At 47.9% G+C, this 19,775-nt stretch overlaps 1 protein-coding gene across 1 annotated transcript in view; it reads left to right on the top strand.

The window, feature by feature from the left end:
* LOC311099906 (protocadherin Fat 3-like) overlaps positions 1 to 19,775 on the top strand; it is a gene marked incomplete at both ends in the record, with an annotated part of 292,315 nt that overhangs the window by 66,419 nt on the left and 206,121 nt on the right. Inside the window, one exon of the mRNA XM_084140624.1 lies at positions 7,620 to 7,815. Within this exon, the coding sequence (XP_083996750.1) occupies positions 7,620 to 7,815 (196 nt within the window). The remainder of the gene's footprint in view (positions 1 to 7,619; positions 7,816 to 19,775) is intronic.

Here is a 19,775-nt window from a genome sequence, read left to right as displayed (position 1 = left end):
GTGTTGTGCTGGTCTGTTTCAGCCCTCTGGGTACTGTAGGGGGGGTGGGGTTGTGCTGGTCTGTTTCAGCCCTCTGGGTACTGTGGGGGGGGTGGGGGGGTGGGGGGGTGCTGGTCTGTTTCAGTCCTCTGGGTACTGTAGGGGGGATGGTGTTGTGCTGATCTGTTTCAGCCCTCTGGGTACTGTAGGGGGGTGCTGGTCTGTTTCAGCCCTCTGGGTACTGTAGGGGGGGTGGTGTTGTGCTGGTCTGTTTCAGCCCTCTGGGTACTGTAGGGGGGTGCTGGTCTGTTTCAGCCCTCTGGGTACTGTGGGGGGGGGGGGTGCTGGTCTGTTTCAGTCCTCTGGGTACTGTAGGGGGGTGGTGTTGTGTCAGTCTGTTTCATCCCTCTGGGTACTGTAGGGGGGTGGTGTTGTGCTGGTCTGTTTCAGCCCTCTGGGTACTGTAGGGGTGGGGGGGGGTGGTGTTGTGCTGGTCTGTTTCAGCTCTCTGGGTACTGTAGGGGGGGTGCTGGTGGTGTTGTGCTGGTCTGTTTCAGCCCTCTGGGGTACTGTAGGGGGGGTGGTGTTGTGCTGGTCTGTTTCAGCCCTCTGGGTACTGTAGGGGGGGGTGTTGTGCTGGTCTGTTTCAGCCCTCTGGGTACTGTAGGGGGGGGTGGTGTTGTGCTGGTCTGTTTCAGCCCTCTGGGTACTGTAGGGGGGTGGTGTTGTGCTGGTCTGTTTCAGCCCTCTGGGTACTGTAGGGGGGTGGTTTGGTGCTGGTCTGTTTCAGCTCTCTGGGTACTGTAGGGGGGTGGTGTTGTGCTGGTCTGTTTCAGCCCTCTGGGTACTGTAGGGGGGGTGGTGGTGATGTGCTGGTCTGTTTCAGCCCTCTGGGTACTGTAGGGGGGGGTGGTGTTGTGCTGGTCTGTTTCAGCCCTCTGGGTACTGTAGGGGGGGTGGTGTTGTGCTGGTCTGTTTCAGCCCTCTGGGTACTGTAGGGGGGTGGTGTTGTGCTGGTCTGTTTCAGCCCTCTGGGTACTGTAGGGGGGTGGTGTTGTGCTGGTCTGTTTCAGCCCTCTGGGTACTGTAGGGGGGGGGGGGGTTGTTGTGCTGGTCTGTTTCAGCCCTCTGGGTACTGTAGGGGGGGTGGTTTGGTGCTGGTCTGTTTCAGCTCTCTGGGTACTGTAGGGGGGGTGGTGTTGTGCTGGTCTGTTTCAGCCCTCTGGGTACTGTAGGGGGGTGGTGTTGTGCTGGTCTGTTTCAGCCCTCTGGGTACTGTGGGGGGGGGGTGCTGGTCTGTTTCAGCCCTCTGGGTACTGTAGGGGGGGGGGGGGGGGGGGGGGGTGTTGTGCTGATCTGTTTCAGCCCTCTGGGTACTGTAGGGGGGTGGTGCTGGTCTGTTTCAGCCCTCTGGGTACTGTAGGGGGGTGGTGGTGTTGTGCTGGTCTGTTTCAGCCCTCTGGGTACTGTAGGGGGGGTGGTGTTGTGCTGGTCTGTTTCAGCCCTCTGGGTACTGTAGGGGGGGGGGGGTGTTGTGCTGGTCTGTTTCAGCCCTCTGGGTACTGTAGGGGGGGTGCTGGTCTGTTTCAGCCCTCTGGGTACTGTAGGGGGGTGGTGTTGTGCTGGTCTGTTTCAGCCCTTTGGGTACTGTAGGGGGGTGGGGTTGTGCTGGTCTGTTTCAGCCCTCTGGGTACTGTGGGGGGGTGGTGTGTGCTGTCTGTTTCAGCCCTCTGGGTACTGTAGGGGGGGTGGTGTTGTGCTGGTCTGTTTCAGCCCTCTGGGTACTGTAGGGGGGGGGGGGGTTGTTGTGCTGGTCTGTTTCAGCCCTCTGGGTACTGTAGGGGGGGTGGTTTGGTGCTGGTCTGTTTCAGTCCTCTGGGTACTGTAGGGGGGATGGTGTTGTGCTGATCTGTTTCAGCCCTCTGGGTACTGTAGGGGGGGGTGCTGGTCTGTTTCAGCCCTCTGGGTACTGTAGGGGGGTGGTGTTGTGCTGGTCTGTTTCAGCCCTCTGGGTACATGTAGGGGGGTGGTGTTGTGCTGGTCTGTTTCAGCCCTCTGGGTACTGTAGGGGGGTGGTGTTGTGCTGGTCTGTTTCAGCCCTCTGGGTACTGTAGGGGGGGTGGTGTTGTGCTGGTCTGTTTCAGCCCTCTGGGTACTGTAGGGGGGGGGGGGTGTTGTGCTGGTCTGTTTCAGCCCTCTGGGTACTGTAGGGGGGGTGGTTTGGTGCTGGTCTGTTTCAGCTCTCTGGGTACTGTAGGGGGGGGTGGTGTTGTGCTGGTCTGTTTCAGCCCTCTGGGTACTGTAGGGGGGGTGGTGTTGTGCTGGTCTGTTTCAGCCTCTGGGTACTGTGGGGGGGGGGGTGCTGGTCTGTTTTCAGCCTCTGGGTACTGTAGGGGGGGGGGGGGGGGGTGTTGTGCTGATCTGTTTCAGCCCTCTGGGTACTGTAGGGGGGTGCTGGTCTGTTTCAGCCCTCTGGGTACTGTAGGGGGGTGGTGTTGTGCTGGTCTGTTTCAGCCTCTGGGTACTGTAGGGGGGTGCTGGTCTGTTTCAGCCCTCTGGGTACTGTGGGGGGGGGGGTGCTGGTCTGTTTCAGTCCTCTGGGTACTGTAGGGGGGTGGTGTTGTGCTGGTCTGTTTCATCCCTCTGGGTACTGTAGGGGGGTGGTGTTGTGCTGGTCTGTTTCATCCCTCTGGGTACTGTAGGGGGGGTGGTGTTGTGCTGGTCTGTTTCAGCCCTCTGGGTACTGTAGGGGGGGGTGGTGTTGTGCTGGTCTGTTTCAGCCCTCTGGGTACTGTAGGGGGGGTGGTGTTGTGCTGGTCTGTTTCAGCCCTCTGGGTACTTTAGGGGGGTTGGTGTTGTGCTGGTCTGTTTCAGTCCTCTGGGTACTGTAGGGGGGTGGTGTTGTGCTGGTCTGTTTCAGCCCTCTGGGTACTGTAGGGGGGTGGTGTTGTGCTGGTCTGTTTCAGCCCTCTGGGTACTGTAGGGGGGGTGGTGTTGTGCTGGTCTGTTTCAGCCCTCTGGGTACTGTAGGGGGGTGGTGTTGTGCTGGTCTGTTTCAGCCCTCTGGGTACTGTAGGGGGGTGGTGTTGTGCTGGTCTGTTTCAGCCCTCTGGGTACTGTAGGGGGGTGGTGTTGTGCTGGTCTGTTTCAGCCCTCTGGGTACTGTAGGGGGGGGGGGGGGGGGGGTGTTGTGCTGGTCTGTTTCAGCCCTCTGGGTACTGTAGGGGGGTTGGTGTTGTGCTGGTCTGTTTCAGTCCTCTGGGTACTGTAGGGGGGTGGTGTTGTGCTGGTCTGTTTCAGCCCTCTGGGTACTGTAGGGGGGGTGCTGGTCTGTTTCAGCCCTCTGGGTACTGTAGGGGGGGGGGGTGTTGTTGTGCTGGTCTGTTTCAGCCCTCTGGGTACTGTAGGGGGGTGGTGTTGTGCTGGTCTGTTTCAGCCCTCTGGGTACTGTAGGGGGGGTGGTGTTGTGCTGGTCTGTTTCAGCCCTCTGGGTACTGTAGGGGGGTGGTGTTGTGCTGGTCTGTTTCAGCCCTCTGGGTACTGTAGGGGGTGGTGTGGTGCTGGTCTGTTTCAGTGTCTGTTCTGTCTGGAGTGTGTGGACCAGCTCTCTGAGCTCCACCAGGTCTCTCTCCAGCTCTGTGAATTCATCCCTCTCAATGATGGAGGAGCAGTGCAGCTGTGGGACCTGGGTGTGTTCAGCGCTGGGGGGGGGGGTGACTATCCTCGTCTGCAGGACAGTTAGAAGAGGTGTGATCGGACTCGCTCGGGGTAAGGGGAGTCATCACCAAGAGAAAGCTTCTCCTGCCGTGCTCTCTCTTTGATTCTGTAAAAGTTATGTTGTAAGTGTTTGAAGTTGCCCTGCAGCACCACTGTTCCATTCCTGTCCAGGTTGACAGAGGGTGTCTCCGTCTCAGGGTCCTTGTTTTTCCAGTGTTCTGATGTTCCACCCTCCTCCAATACCCTCTCTCTTAAAGAGGGATAGTGTGCTCTTATAGCAGTGTGCCATGCCCAGGGTTGGTCTGTGTGGAAGATTAGGTTGCTTACGTTCCGTTTTTGTAGCAGTCAGCAAAAAGTGTCTCTGGATTTTTAATATCCAAGGGGTACCGCACTGTGGTGGACTCTGCACAGAGGGAAGCCATGGAACAGGGGGCCAAAGAGGCCTCTGCATTTGGGTGGAGAAGGAACTCTGCTGCCATTGTTGGGCTCAGGGGCTTCACACCTCTCACTTCACACTTCAGTGCTAATTAATGTTGCAGCCGGGTCTGTACTTTCCTAGCAAGCTTGGTAGCCTTTTAACTTAGCATTCAGTCTTTCTAAAGTCAAATATCTAGATATTATTGTAATGTTATTTTCCTTGTAGGCTTTCGAAGTAGCTTCAGACTGAACATTACTTACTCAGTTCGAAGTTGGATGATATTTCTGTTGTGCTTCTTTTGCTGGTTGTTGGTTTGTCAGAAAGTTTGCTGGATAATCCTTGGCAGTAAGAATCCTTGGCAGTAAGAATCCTTGGTAGTAAGAATCCTTGGTAGTAAGAATCATTGGCAGTAAGAATCCTTGGCAGTAAGAATCCTTGGCAGTAAAACTCCTTGGTAGTAAGAATCCTTGGCAGTAAAAATCATTGGCATTTTTCCTATTATGTTGCCTTACAACCTGGAATTAAAATTGATTTTTTGGGGGGTTTGTATCATTTGATTTACACAACATGCCTACTACTTTGAAAATGCAAAATATGTTTTATTGTGAAACAAACAAGAAACAAACAAGAAATTAGACAAAAAAACAGAACTTGAGCGTGCATAACTATTCACCCCCCCCCCCCCCCCCCCCAAAGTCAATACTTTATAGAGCCACCTTTTGCAGCAATTACAGCTGCAAGTCTCTTGGGGTATGTCTCTATAAGCTTGGCACATCTAGCCACTGGGATTTTTGCCCATTCTTCAAAGCAAAACTGCTCCAGCTCCTTCAAGTTGGATGTGTTCCGCTGGTGTACAGCAATCTTTAAGTCATACCACAGATTCTCAATTGGATTGAGGTCTGGCTTTGACTAGGCCATTCCAAGACATTTAAACCACTCGAGTGTTGCTTTAGCAGTATGCTTAGGGTCATTGTCCTGCTGGAAGGTGAAACTCCGTCCCAGTCTCAAATCTCTGGAAGACTGAAACAGGTTTCCCTCAAGAATGTCCCTGTATTTAGCGCCATCCATCATTCCTTCAATTCTGACTAGTTTCCCAGTCCCTGCCAATGGAAAAACATCCCCACAGCATGATGCTGCCACCACCATGCTAAATTTTAGTCTCATCTGACCAGAGTACCATCTTCCATATGTTTGGGGAGTCTCCCACATGCCTTCTTTTTTTTCTTTAAGCAATGGCTTTTTTCCGGCCATTCTTCCGTAAAGCCCAGCTCTGTGGAGTGTACAGCTTAAAGTGGTCCTATGGACAGATACTTCAATCTCCGCTGTGGAGCTTTGCAGATTCTTCAGGGTTATCTTTGGTCTCTTAGTTGCCTCTGATTAATGCCCTCCTTGCCTGGTCCGGGAGTTTTGGTGGGCGGCCCTCTCTTGGCAGGTTTGTTGTGGTGCCATATTCTTTCAATTTTTTAATAATGGATTTAATGGTGCTCCGTGGGATGTTCAAAGTTTCTGATATTTTATTTATAACCCAACCCTGATCTGTACTTTTCCACAACTTTGTCCCTGACCTGTTTGGAGAGCTCCTTGGTCTTCATGATGCCGCTTGCTTGGTGGTGCCCTTGCTTAATGGTGTTGCAGACTCTGGGGCTTTCAGAACAGGTGTATATATACTGAGATCATGTGACAGATCATGTGACACTTAGATTGCACACAGGTGGACTTTAACTAATTATGTGACTTCTGAAGGTAATTGGTTGCACCAGATCTTATTTAGGGGCTTCATAGCAAAGGGGGTGAATACATATGCACGCAACACTTTTCTGTTATAATTTTTTTTTAGAATTGTTTGAAACAATGTTATTTACATGAAATCCAATTAAAAATCCATTTAAATTACAGGTTTAATGTGCAACAAATAGAAAAAACACCAAGGGGGATGAATACTTTTGCAAGGCACTGTAATGTATACAGGTACAACACTACTGCTGTTGGATTGTGGAATCTTCAGTCAATACAGTTAATTAAAGAAATAAAAGATTATAAAAAGAAAAATAAAGAATGTAAAATAAAGAAATAAATAAACAACAACATGTACATGATGATGGTTCCACTATGTATTACTTACTGTCAGTTATATACAATGTCAATACTTCAGGGAATGAATGGTCATGGGATGTCCCTCCAGGCTATGTCAATCGTATACATATCTGGCAGTAATATTTGCGGTTTCTCCCTCAGCCAGAATAATTCCCAGCTTTATGTTATTAGTAAATGCGCAGAAGTTGTGAATTGATTGAGATATTTTCTTTAAAAATATTATCTTATTTGGGAGTATTTCTCACGGTAGAGTAAACGGTGCATCTCTGTCTCTACCTCCCCTGTCGTTCAGTGACCACATAGACGCTCCTCTTTTCTACAGCCAGTTGGTGGTCGCTGAGCCTGTATTTGGTCAGGATCTGTCTCTGTTTTGTATCTCTGACAGAGTAGAGATATTCTGCCAGTTTGTATTCTCTTTGGAGGGCCAAATAGCTATTTTAGTTTATTCTGTGTTTTTGTTTCATTTTTCCAATTTGTCAAATATGAGGTTTTCATTTCTGTAACAATCTGATTGATTTCCCTGTGTGTTTGGATAATAGGGTTGTTTAGTGTTTTTTTAACAGCTGACATAGGGACTCTTCAGGGGTTCAGCTCTTGGGTTTCCAGTGCTTTTGAAATTGTAAGCATGTTTTGGGGCTTAATTTCAAATGGTGCCAAACTTTCTTTTGGATATTTAGAACAATTCTGCAGAATGTATGTAGTTCCTATAGTTTTTTTTTTATCCTTATAATCGTAATTACAGGTTGGACCCCTAACCTCGCTTCCATATACTGCAATTGGTCAAATTACACTTGAATATTTTGCACCAGATAGGAATCATTATTTTCTTTTTTTCTGGAGTAAAATGCTTTGTGGGCTTTTTCTTTTAGTGCATTCACTGCCAGATCAAATCCCCCAGAGGCACTGATTGTCAGTACCATTGGACGGTATTTCCTCGTTTAAAGGAGTGTCTCCTGCTCTGATTCCTGGCCTTTTTCTGGAAAATCATGACTTTGGTTTTCTGAACGTTGATGCTGTGTTGCCCAGGTGATGCTGTGTTGCCCAGGTGATGCTGATTGCCCAGTTGATGCTGTGTTGCCAAACAATGTTAAGTTGTTCCTGTAGACCTTGCTCTGTTGGTGACAGTAGGACAAGGTCACCTGGTAGGACAAGGTCACCTGGGTAGAGCAGGAATCTGACCTCCTCATCTTTGATGCAGATCGGTCCAACAATCTCTCTCTCTCTCTCTCTCTCTCTCTCTCTCTCTCTCTCTCTCTCTCTCTCTCTCTCTCTTCTCTCTCTCTCTCTCTCTCTCTCTCTCTCTCTTCTCTCTCTCTCTCTCTCTCTCTCTCTCTCTCTCTCTCTCTCTCTCTCTCTCTCTCTCTCTCTCTCTCTCTCTCTCTCTCCTCTCTCTCTCCTCTCTCTCCCCCAGGTGGTTGATGTGGATGAGAACCTGTTCTCTCCATACTTCTCTGAGTTTGCAGTGCTGGGCAGTGTGAAGGAGAACAGCAGAGTGGGGACCAGTGTCCTGGTGGTCAGGGCTAGAGACGAGGGGGGAGACGGGGTCATCAGGTACTCTGTCAGAGGAGGCAGTGGGATCGGCAGCTTCTCCATCGATGAGGAAACAGGTATGCACCATGATTCATTTATACTGTATGTACCATGATGTCCTCCTCCAGGTTAAATCTCTATCCATGAGGAAACAGGGGTATGTCCATGATGTCCTCCTCCAGGTTAAATCTCTATCCATGAGGAAACAGGGGTATGTACCATGATGTCCTCCTCCAGGTTAGATCTCTATCCATGAGGAAACAGGGGTATGTACCATGATGTCCTCATCCAGGTTAAATCTCTATCCATGAGGAAACAGGGGTATGTACCATGATGTCCTCCTCCAGGTTAGATCTCTATCCATGAGGAAACAGGGGTATGTACCATGATGTCCTCCTCCAGGTTAAATCTCTATCCATGAGGAAACAGGGGTATGTACCATGATGTCCTCCTCCAGGTTAGATCTCTATCCATGAGGAAACAGGGGTATGTACCATGATGTCCTCATCCAGGTTAAATCTCTATCCATGAGGAAACAGGGGTATGTACCATGATGTCCTCCTCCAGGTTAGATCTCTATCCATGAGGAAACAGGGGTATGTACCATGATGTCCTCATCCAGGTTAAATCTCTATCCATGAGGAAACAGGGGTATGTACCATGATGTCCTCATCCAGGTTACGTAGTATTGTAACACTGTTCTGCTTTCACTGTAATGGTGTCAGCATGCTTCAGTTTAAGTAGCGTGGAACCCCGTATTATCAACATATTCAACAGCGTTTAAGAAATGTATTACCTTCAACAGCGTTATCCTGTGATCAAGCCATCAATGTTTTGTGATTATTGGTGCCGTAAAAAATGTTAGCTAACGGGTTAGCAATTAGCATGTTTGACATTTCAGTGGAAATACTACTATTATCAGCTTTTTGATAAGCGGTTTAGTTAAAGAATACTTCCCGTATTATCGGCATACGGTCCCCAGTTATTGGCCGCCATCCATCATTCCTTAAATTCTGACCAGTTTCCCTGTCCCTGCCGATGAAAAACATCCCCACAGCATGATGCTGCCACCACCATGCTTCACTGTGGGGATGGTGTTCTCAGGGTGATGAGAGGTGTTGGGTTTTTGCCAGACATAGCGTTTTTTTCCATTGATGGCCAAAAAGCTCAATTTTAGTCTCATCTGACCAGAGTACCTTCTTCCATATGTTTGGGGAGTCTCCAAACGTGTTTGCTTATTTTTTCCTTTAAGCAATGGCTTTTTTCCATATTCTTTCAATTTTCTAATAATGGATTTAATGGCGCTCCGTGGGATGTTCAAAGTTTCTGATATTTTATTTATAACCCAACCCTGATCTGTACTACTCCACAACTTTGTCCCTGACCTGTTTGGAGAGCTCCTTGGTCTTCATGGTGCCGCTTGCTTGGTGGTGCCCCTTGCTTAGTGGCGTTGCAGACTCTGGGGCCTTTCAGAACAGGTGTATATATATATATATGAGATCATGTGACACTTAGATTGCACACAGGTGGACTTTATTTAACTAATTATGTGACTTCTGAAGGTAATTGGTTGCTCCAGATCTTATTCAAGGGCTTCATAGCAAAGGGGGTGAATACATATGCACGCACCACTTTTATGTTATTTATTTTTTTAGAGTTTTTTTGAACAAGTTTTTTTTTTTTCATTTCACTTCACCAATTTGGACTATTTTGTGTATGTCCATCACATGAACTCCAAATAAAAGTCAATTTAAATTACAGGTTGTAATGCAACAAAATAGGAAAAACGCCAAGGGGGATGAATACTTTTGTAAGGCACTGTATTCTCATGTTATATATGTTACTATTTTTTTGCACTTTTCTGGGATGCTTTTCATTTCTTTACTGTGAAGCTTAGCAGAAGTAGATATGCTCATGTTATTTATGTTAGTGCAGGGTGAGCTGCACACAGTGGACTTCCTACTAGGGCACTATGGCTTAGGAAGGCCACCAAAAATTCTGAAATTTCCATCCCCAACTATAACATTTTCCGTCTAGATAGAACTGCCAAAGGGGGTGGAGTTGCAATCTACTGTAGAGAGAGCCTGCAGAGCTCTATCATACTATCCAGGTCTGTGCCCAAACAGTTTGAGCTCCTACTTCTAAAAATCCACCTTTCCAGAAATAAGTCTCTCACTGTTGCTGCTTGCTACAGACCCCCCTCAGCCCCCAGCTGTGCCCTGGACACCATATGTGAATTGATTGCCCCCCATCTATCCTCAGAGTTCGTACTGCTTGGTGACCTAAATTGGGATATGCTTAACACCCCGGCCATCCTACAATCTAAACTAGATGCCCTCAATCTCACACAAATTATCAACGAACCTACCAGGTACAACCCTAAATCCGTAAACATGGGTACCCTCATAGATATCATCCTGACTAACTTACCCTCTAAATACACCTCCGCTGTCTTCAACCAGGATCTCAGCGATCACTGCCTTATTGCCTGCGTCCGTAACGGGTCCGCGGTCAAACGACCACCCCTCATCACTGTCAATCGCTCCCAAAAACACTTCAGCGAGCAGGCCTTCCTAATTGACCTGGCCCAGGTATCCTGGATGGATATAGATCTCATTCCGTCAGTAGAGGATGCCTGGTTGTTCTTTAAAAGTAATTTCCTCTCAATCTTAAATAGACATGCCCCATTCAAAAAATATAGAACTAAGAACAGATATAGCCCCTGGTTCTCCTCAGACTTGACTGCCCTTGACCAGCACAAAAACATCCTGTGGCGTACTGCATTAGCATCAAATAGCCCCCGCGATATGCAACTTTTCAGGGAAGTTAGGAACCGATATACACAAGCAGTTAGGAAAGCAAAGGCTAACTTTTTCAAACAGAAATTTGCATCCTGTAGCACTAACTCCAAAAAGTTTTGGGACACTGTAAAGTCCATGGAAAATAAGAGCACTTCCTCCCAGCTGCCCACTGCACTGAGGCTAGGAAACACTATCACCACCGATAAATCTACTATAATCGAGAATTTCAACAAGCATTTTGCTACGGCTGGCCATGCTTTCCACCTGGCTACCACTACCCCGGCCACCAGCTCTGCACCCTCCGCTGCAACTTGCCCATGCCCCCCCCCGCTTCTCCTTCACACAAATCCAGACAGCTGATGTTCTAAAAGAGCTGCAAAATCTGGACCCCTACAAATCAGCTGGGCTAGACATTCTGGACCCTTTCTTTCTAAAACTAGCCGCCGAAATTGTCGCAACCCCTATTACTAGCCTGTTCAACCTCTCTTTCGTAATGTCTGAGATCCCCAGAGATTGGAAAGCTGCCGCGGTCATCCCCCTCTTCAAAGGGGGTGACACTCTAGATCCAAACTGTTACAGACCCATATCCATCCTGCCCTGCCTTTCAAAAGTTTTTGAAAGCCAAGTCAACAAACAGATCACCGACCATTTCGAATCCCACCGTACCTTCTCCGCTATGCAATCCGGATTCTGAGCTGGTCATGGGTGCACTTCAGCCACGCTCAAGGTCCTAAACGATATTATAACCGCGATCGATAATAGACAGTACTGTGCAGCCGTTTTCATTGACCTGGCCAAGGCTTTCGACTCTGTCAACCACCGCATTCTTATTGGCAGACTAAATAGCCTTGGTTTCTCAAATGACTGCCTCGCCTGGTTCACCAACTACTTCTCAGATAGAGTTCAATGTGTCAAATCGGAGGGCCTGTTGTCTGGACCTATGGCAGTCTCTATGGGGGTACCACAGGGTTCAATTCTTGGGCCGACTCTTTTCTCTGTGTATATCAATGACGTCGCTCTTGCTGCTGGTGACTCTCAGATCCACCTCTACGCAGACGACACCATTTTGTATACATCTGGCCCTTCATTGGACACTGTGTTAACAAACCTCCAAACGAGCTTCAATTCCATACAACACTCCTTCAGTAGCCTCCAACTGCTCTTAAACACTAGTAAAACTAAATGCATGCTCTTCAACCGAACGCTGCTTGCACCCGCCCACCCGACTAGAATCACTACTCTAGACGGGTCTGACCTAGAGTATGTGGACAACTACAAATACCTAGGTGTCTGGTTAGACTGTAAACTCTCCTTCCAGACTCACATTAAGAATCTCCAATCCAAAATTAAATCTAGAATCGGTTTCCTATTTCGCAACAAAGCCTCCTTCACTCATGCTGCCAAACATGCCCTCGTAAAACTGACTATCCTACCGATCCTTGACTTCGGCGATGTCATTTACAAAATAGCCTCCAACACTCTACTCAGCAAATTGGATGTAGTGTATCACAGTGCCATCCGTTTTGTCTCCAAAGCCCCATATAATACCCACCACTGTGACCTGTACGCTTTTGTTGGCTGGTCCTCACTACATATTCGTTGCCAAACCCACTGGCTCCAGGCCATCTATAAATCACTGCTAGGCAAATCCCCGCCTTATCTTAGCTCATTGGTCACCATAGCAACACCCACCCGTAGTCTGCGCTCCAGCGGGTATATCTCACTGGTCATCCCCAAAGCCAACACCTCCTTTGGCCGCAATTCCTTCCAGTTCTCTGCTGCCAATGACTGGAACAAATTGCAAAAATCTCTGAAGCTGGAGACACTTATCTCCCTCACTAACTTTAAGCGTCAGTTGTCAGAGCACCTTACCGATCACTGTACCTGTACACAGCCCATCTGAAATTAGCCCGCCCAACTACCTCATCCCTATATTGTTATTTATTTTGCTCATTTGTACCCCAGTATCTCTATTTGCACATCATCTCTTGCACATCTATCATTCCAGTGTTAATACTAATTGTAATTATTTTGCACTATAGCCTATTTTATTGCCTTACCTCCATAACTTGCTAAATTTGCACACACTGTATATTATATGTATTTCTGTTGTATTTTTGACTTTGTTTTGTTTTACCCCATATGTAACTCTGTGTTGTTGTTTTTATCGCACTGCTTTGCTTTATCTTGGCCAGGTCGCAGTTGTAAATGAGAACTTGTTCTCAACTGGTTTACCTGGTTAAATAAAGGTGAAATAAAATAAAAAATAAAACTATGTAGGTAAGGGTAAAGTGACTATGCATAGATAATAAACAGAGTAGCAGCAGTGTCCGCTCCTCTCTCTCCCCTCTCGTCTCTCTCCATTGACTCTGGTCAAGCTGCAAGTTGCTAAAAGTTTCAACTGTTCAGAGCTGCCCTTCATAATGTCATTAAAATCCACGTGGACTACGATAGAGTCGATGTCCATGTCATTCGAGAGCAGCTTAGTGATGACATTTACTCGAGCTCCGGGATAGGACATTTGTTTTTGCTCCAGGAACAGTCACATTTCTTACCATGGAGCTGCCCAAAATCACGGCTGGTGAGAAGGACGAGGAAATCCGGCAACTTCCACGCTTCACAGGATGGTGCCGGCCTCCGACAGATGGAGAAGCCCCGTTCGATCCAGAGCAGGGACGGAAGGTTGCAGACGTTGAATTCGAAAATCGTAAGGGAAGGAGGACGAGCACAGCGGCCGCAGACCCAGCGACGAAGGTGCAGGAGGATCATGCGATCCTCATTGATTGCCATGATTCTCTTGCTGTGCTCCTTCGATAACCACTATTAGATGGGGAGGAGAGGCAGGATAACGACAAACAACAAGATGGAGATGCATCCAACATGCGCAAATGCCGTCTAGCCACCTGCGTAGAAAAGGTAAACATTCCACTTTACGTTTTCCCCAGTTTTCTTACGTAAGCTGGCGACCTGCGTGATCAAGGAAGCCACCTCAAGCCTATAATCCTTGGCAAACAATTGCCGCATTGGAACTCTGAGTGCTCCAGTTTGTCCTGAAACAAATAAATAGATACAGGTCCTACAGCGCTGGAAACGTTCATTTACTTCTCCAGACAAAGAGGGCTCCATTGGAAAACTCATCTGGGACTAACTTCGTTAGCTTGATGGCTTACGTTCTGTCTATATAAGGTCCCACAGTTGACAGTGCATGTCAGAGCAAAAACCAAGCCATGAGGTCAAAGGAATTGTCCGTTGAGCTCAAAGACAGGATTGTGTCGAGGCACAGATCTGGGGAAGGGTACCAAAACATTTCTGCAGCATTGAAGGTCCCCAAGAACACAGTGGCCTCCATCATTCTTAAATGGAAGAAGTTTGGAACCACCAAGACTCTTCCTAGAGCTGGCCGCCCGGCCAAACTGAGCAATTGGGGAGAAGGGCCTTGGTAAGGGAGATGACCAAGAACCCGATGGTCACTCTGACAGAGCTCTAGAGTTCCTCTATGGAGATGGGAGAATCTTCCAGAAGGACAACTATTTCTGCAGCCCTCCACCAATCAGGCCTTTATGGTAGAGTGGCCAGATGGAAGCCACACCTCAGTAAAAGGCACATGACAGCCCGCTTGGAGTTTGCCAAAAGGCACCTAAAGACTCTCAGACCATGAGAAAACAGATTCTCTGGTCTCATGAAAACAAGATTAAACTCTTTGGCCTGAATGCCAAGCATCACTTCTGGAGGAAACCTGGCACCATCCCTACGGTGAAGCATTGTGGTGACAGCATCATGCTGTGGGGATGTTTTTCAGCGGCAGGGACTGGTAGACTAGTCAGGATCGAGGCAAAGATGAACGGAGCAAAGTACAGAGAGATCCTTGATGAAAACCTGCTCCAGAGTGCTCAGGACCTCAGACTGGGGCGAAGGTTCACTTTCCAACAGGACAACGACCCTAAGCACACAGGCAAGACAACGCAGGAGTGGCTTTGGGACAAGTCTCTGAATGTCCTTGAGTGGCCCAGCCAGAGCCCGGACTTGAACCCGATCGAACATCTCTGGAGAGACCTGAAAATAGCTGTGCAGCGACACTCCCCATCCAACCTGACAGAGCTTGAGAGGATCTGCAGAGAAGAATGGGAGAAACTCCCCAAATAATAATAATAATATGCCATTTAGCAGACGCTTTTATCCAAAGCGACTTACAGTCATGCGTGTATACATTTTTGTGTATGGGTTGTCCCGGGGATCGAACCCACTACCTTGGCGTTACAAGCGCCGTGCTCTACCAGCTGAGCTACAGAGGACCACCCATACACACAGAGCTTGAGAGGATCTGCAGAGAATGGGAGAAACTCCCCAAATACAGGGGTGCCAAGCTTGTAGCGTCATACCCAAGATGACTCAAGGCTGTAATCGCTGCCAAAGGTGCTTCAACAAAGTACTGAGTAAAGGGTCTGAATACTTATGTAAATGTATTATCTCTGTTTTTTATGTTTAATAAATTAGCAAAACATTTCTAAAATCCTGTTTTCGTTTTGTCATTATGGGGTATCGTGTGCAGATTGATGAGGGACGAAAAACATTTTAATTCATTTTAGAATAAGGCTGTAATGTAACAAAATGTGGGAAAAGTGAAGGGGTCTGAATACTTTCCGAAGGCACTGTATGGTACTGACCTCGTGTGTGAATAGGTCCTGTTATCTGTTCTTTATTTCTTGTGTGTTTTTTAAAGTGTTGCAGTGATTTCACTCGCTGACTTGTATAATGTTGAGTCATCCGCATACATAGGCTTTACTCAAGGCCAGTGGCATGTCATTAGTAAAGATTGAGGGGAGGTGAGAGCGTGGAGGGGAGAGAGTGGAAAGAGAGGAGGGGAGAGGGGTGGTGAGGAGAGAGAGAGAGAGAGAGAGGAGAGGGGAGGAAGGGAGGAAGGGAGAGAGAGGAGAGGGTTGGTGAGGAGGGGAGAGAGGAGTGGAGAGGGTTGGTGAGGAGAGGAGAGAGAGGAGAGGGTTGGAGAGGAGAGAGGGGTAAGGAGGGGAGAGAGAGGAGAGGGTATAGACAGGATGGGGGAGAGAGGAGAGAGACGAGGGGTGGTGAGGTGGAGAGAGAGAGGAAAGGAGGGGAGAGAGAGGAGAGGGTGGTGAGGTGGAGAGAGAGAGGAAAGGAGGGGAGAGAGAGGAGAGGGTGGTGAGGTGGAGAGAGAGAGGAAAGGAGGGGAGAGAGAGGAGAGGGTGGTGAGGTGGAGAGAGAGAGCAGAGGAGAGGGGTGGTGAGGTGGAGAGAGAGAGGAAAGGAGGGGAGAGAGAGGAGAGGGTGGTGAGGTGGAGAGAGAGAGGAAAGGAGGGGAGAGAGAGGAGAGGGTGGTGAGGTGGAGAGAGAGAGCAGAGGAGAGGGGTGGTGAGGTGGAGAGAGAGAGGAAAGGAGGGGAGAGAGAGGAGAGGGTGGTGAGGTGGAGAGAGAGAGGAAAGGAGGGGAGAGAGAGGAGAGGGTGGTGAGGTGGAGAGAGAGAGGAAAGGAGGGGAGAGAGAGGAGAGGGTGGTGAGGTGGAGAGAGAGAGCAGAGGAGAGGGGTGGTGAGGTGGAGAGAGAGAGGAAAGGAGGGGAGAGAGAGGAGAGGGTGGTGAGGTGGAGAGAGAGAGGAAAGGAGGGGAGAGAGAGGAGAGGGTGGTGAGGTGGAGAGAGAGAGGAAAGGAGGGGAGAGAGAGGAGAGGGTGGTGAGGAGAGAGAGAGCAGAGGAGAGGGGTGGTGAGGTGGTGAGAGAGATCATGTTGCAGCACAGAGAGACTGGTTAAAATAGATCATGTTGCAGCAGCATAGAGAGACTGGTTAAAATAGATCATGTTGCAGCAGCACAGAGAGACTGGTTAAAATAGATCATGTTGCAGCAGCACAGAGAGACTGGTTAAAATAGATCATGTTGCAGCAGCATAGAGAGACTGGTTAAAATAGATCATGTTGCAGCAGCATAGAGAGACTGGTTAAAATAGATCATGTTGCAGCAGCATAGAGAGACTGGTTAAAATAGATCATGTTGCAGCAGCATAGAGAGACTGGTTAAAATAGATCATGTTGCAGCAGCACAGAGAGACTGGTTAAAATAGATCATGTTGCAGCACAGAGAGACTGGTTAAAATAGATCATGTTGCAGCAGCATGGAGAGACTGGTTAAAATAGATCATGTTGCAGCAGCATGGAGAGACTGGTTAAAATAGATCATGTTGCAGCAGCATGGAGAGACTGGTTAAAATAGATCATGTTGCAGCAGCATGGAGAGACTGGTTAAAATAGATCATGTTGCAGCACAGAGAGACTGGTTAAAATAGATCATGTTGCAGCAGCATGGAGAGACTGGTTAAAATAGATCATGTTGCAGCAGCATGGAGAGACTGGTTAAAATAGATCATGTTGCAGCAGCATGGAGAGACTGGTTAAAATAGATCATGTTGCAGCAGCATAGAGAGACTGGTTAAAATAGATCATGTTGCAGCACAGAGAGAGACTGGTTAAAATAGATCATGTTGCAGCAGCACAGAGAGACTGGTTAAAATAGATCATGTTGCAGCAGCATAGAGAGACTGGTTAAAATAGATCATGTTGCAGCAGCACAGAGAGACTGGTTAAAATAGATCATGTTGCAGCAGCATAGAGATACTGGTTAAAATAGATCATGTTGCAGCAGCATAGAGAGACTGGTTAAAATAGATCATGTTGCAGCAGCACAGAGAGACTGGTTAAAATAGATCATGTTGCAGCATGGAGAGACTGGTTAAAATAGATCATGTTGCAGCAGCATAGAGAGACTGATTAAAATAGATCATGTTGCAGCAGCATGGAGAGACTGGTTAAAACAGTACTGAGCACATATTACTTTTTATTGGCTTATATGAAATGAACATGATCAAAACAAAAACATCGCAATGCCTCAACAAACCTAAGCATTTTTGACCGCAGATATTAGCGACGGAGGAGAGGAAGGAGGAGAGGAAGGAGGAGAGGAAGGAGGATTGGAAGGAGGAGAGGAAGGAGGAGAGGAAGGAGGATTGGAAGGAGGAGAGGAAGGAGGATTGGAAGGAGGAGAGGAAGGAGGAGAGGAAGGTGGAGAGGAAGGTTAAAAAGGCTCAAGTCTACAGGGGGACTATAAGTTGGATCTAAAGGCTGCTGATTTATTTATTTACCCACCTTGGGAGGACAAGCACACGGTTAATGGAAAGATGACTTCTAGAAGGTTGTCACAACACTGACCATGTTTACATGCACACCAATATCCTGTTCGAACTTCTGCCAAAGATAGTTACTTTAAGGAGCAGTTCTCTCTCTGTGGGTCGAACCCCAAGAAGTTCTGGAAAACGGTGAAAGACCTGGAGAATAAACCCTCCTCCTCACAGCTGCCTGTGTCCCTTAATGTTGATGATGTGGTTGTTACTGACAAGGAGCACATGGCTGAGCTCTTTAATCACCACTTCATTAAGTCAGGATTCCTATTGGACTCAGCCACGCCTCCATTTCCTCATCTCCCAGCCCTTCTAATGCGACTAGCCCCAACGCTCCTCCCTCTTTTTCCCCCACAACAAAGTTCTTCCCTGTAGGCGGTCACTGAGTCTGAGGTGCTAAAGGAGATCCTTAAACTTGACCCCAAAAAAAACATCAGGGTCAGATGGTTTAGACCCTGTCTTCTTTAAGGTTGCAGCCCCTATCATTGCCAAGCCTGTCTCTGACCTTTAACCTGTCTCTCCTCTCTGGGGAGGTTCCCATTGCTTGGAAAGCAGCCACGGTGCGTCCTTTATTTAAAGGGGGAGATCAAGCTGATCCTAACTGTTATAGGCCAATATCTATTTTGCCCTGTTTATCAAAAGTGTTGGAAAAACTTGTCAATAATGAACTGACTGGCTTTCTTGATGTCTACAGTATTCTCTCTGGTATGTAATTTGGTTTCCGCTCAGGTTATGGACGTGTCACTGCAACCTTAAAGGTCCTAAATGATGTCACCATTGCTCTTGATCCTAAGCTATGTTGTGCTGCTATTTTTATTGACTTGGTCAAAGCTTTTGATACGGTAGACCATTCTATTCTTGTGTGTCGGCGAAGGAGTATTGGTGTCTCTGAGGGGTCTTTAGTCTGATTTGCTAACTACCTCTCTCAAAGAGTGCAGTGTATAAAGTCAGAACATCTGCTGTCTCAGCCACTGCCTGTCACCAAGGGAGTACCCCAAGGCTCCATCCTAGGCCCCACGTTCTTCTCAATTTACATCAACAACATAGCTCAGGCAGTAGGAAGCTCTCTCACTCATTTTTATGCAGATGATACGGTCTTATACTCATCTGGCCCCTCCCCGGATTTTGTGTTAAATGCTCTACAACAAAGCTTTCTTAGTGTCCAACAAGCCTTCTCTGGCCTTAACCTTGTTCTGAACACCTCCAAAACAAAGGTAATGTGGTTTGGTAAGAAGAATGCCCCTCTCCCCACCGGTGTGATTACTACCTCTGAGGGTTTAGAGCTTGAGGTAGTCACCTCATACCAGTCCTTGGGAGTATAGCTAGACGGTACACTGTCCTTCTCTCAGCACATATCAAAGCTGCAGGCTAAGGTTAAATCTATACTTGGTTTCCTCTATCGTAATCAGTCCTCTTTCACCCCAGCTGCCAAACTAACCCTGATTCAGATGACCATCCTACCCATGCTAGATTACGGAGACGTAATTTATAGATCGGCAGGTAAGGGTGCTCTCGAGCGGCTAGATGTTCTTTACCATTCGGCCATCAGATTTGCCCCCAATGCTCCTTATAGGACACATCACTGCACTCCATACTCCTCTGTAAACTGGTCATCTCTGTATACCCGTCGCAACACCCACTGGTTGATGCTTATTTATAAAACCCTCTTAGGCCTCACTCCCCCCTATCTGAGATACCTACTGCAGCCCTCATCCTCCACATACAACACCCGTTCTGCCTGTCACATTCTGTTAAAGGTCCCCAAAACACACACGTCCCTGGGTCGCTCCTCTTTTCAGTTCGCTGCAGCTAGCGACTGGAACGAGCTGCAAAAACCACTCAAACTGGACAGTTTTATCTCCATCTCTTCATTCCCATAGGGCGGCGCACAATTGGCCCAGCGTCGTCCGGGTTTGGCCGGTGTAGACCGTCATTGTAAATAAGAATTTGTTCTTAACTGACTTGCCTAGTTAAATAAAGGTAAAATAAAAAATAAATAAATACATTCAAAGACTCAATCATGGACTCTCTTACTGCCA

The sequence above is a fragment of the Coregonus lavaretus genome, assembly GCF_964263955.1.
Source record: "Coregonus lavaretus genome assembly, chromosome: 24".
Classification (NCBI taxonomy): Eukaryota; Metazoa; Chordata; class Actinopteri; order Salmoniformes; family Salmonidae; genus Coregonus; species Coregonus lavaretus.
The sequence above is the reverse complement of the archived record's forward strand: the minus strand, read 5'-3'. Positions and strand labels throughout refer to the sequence as shown.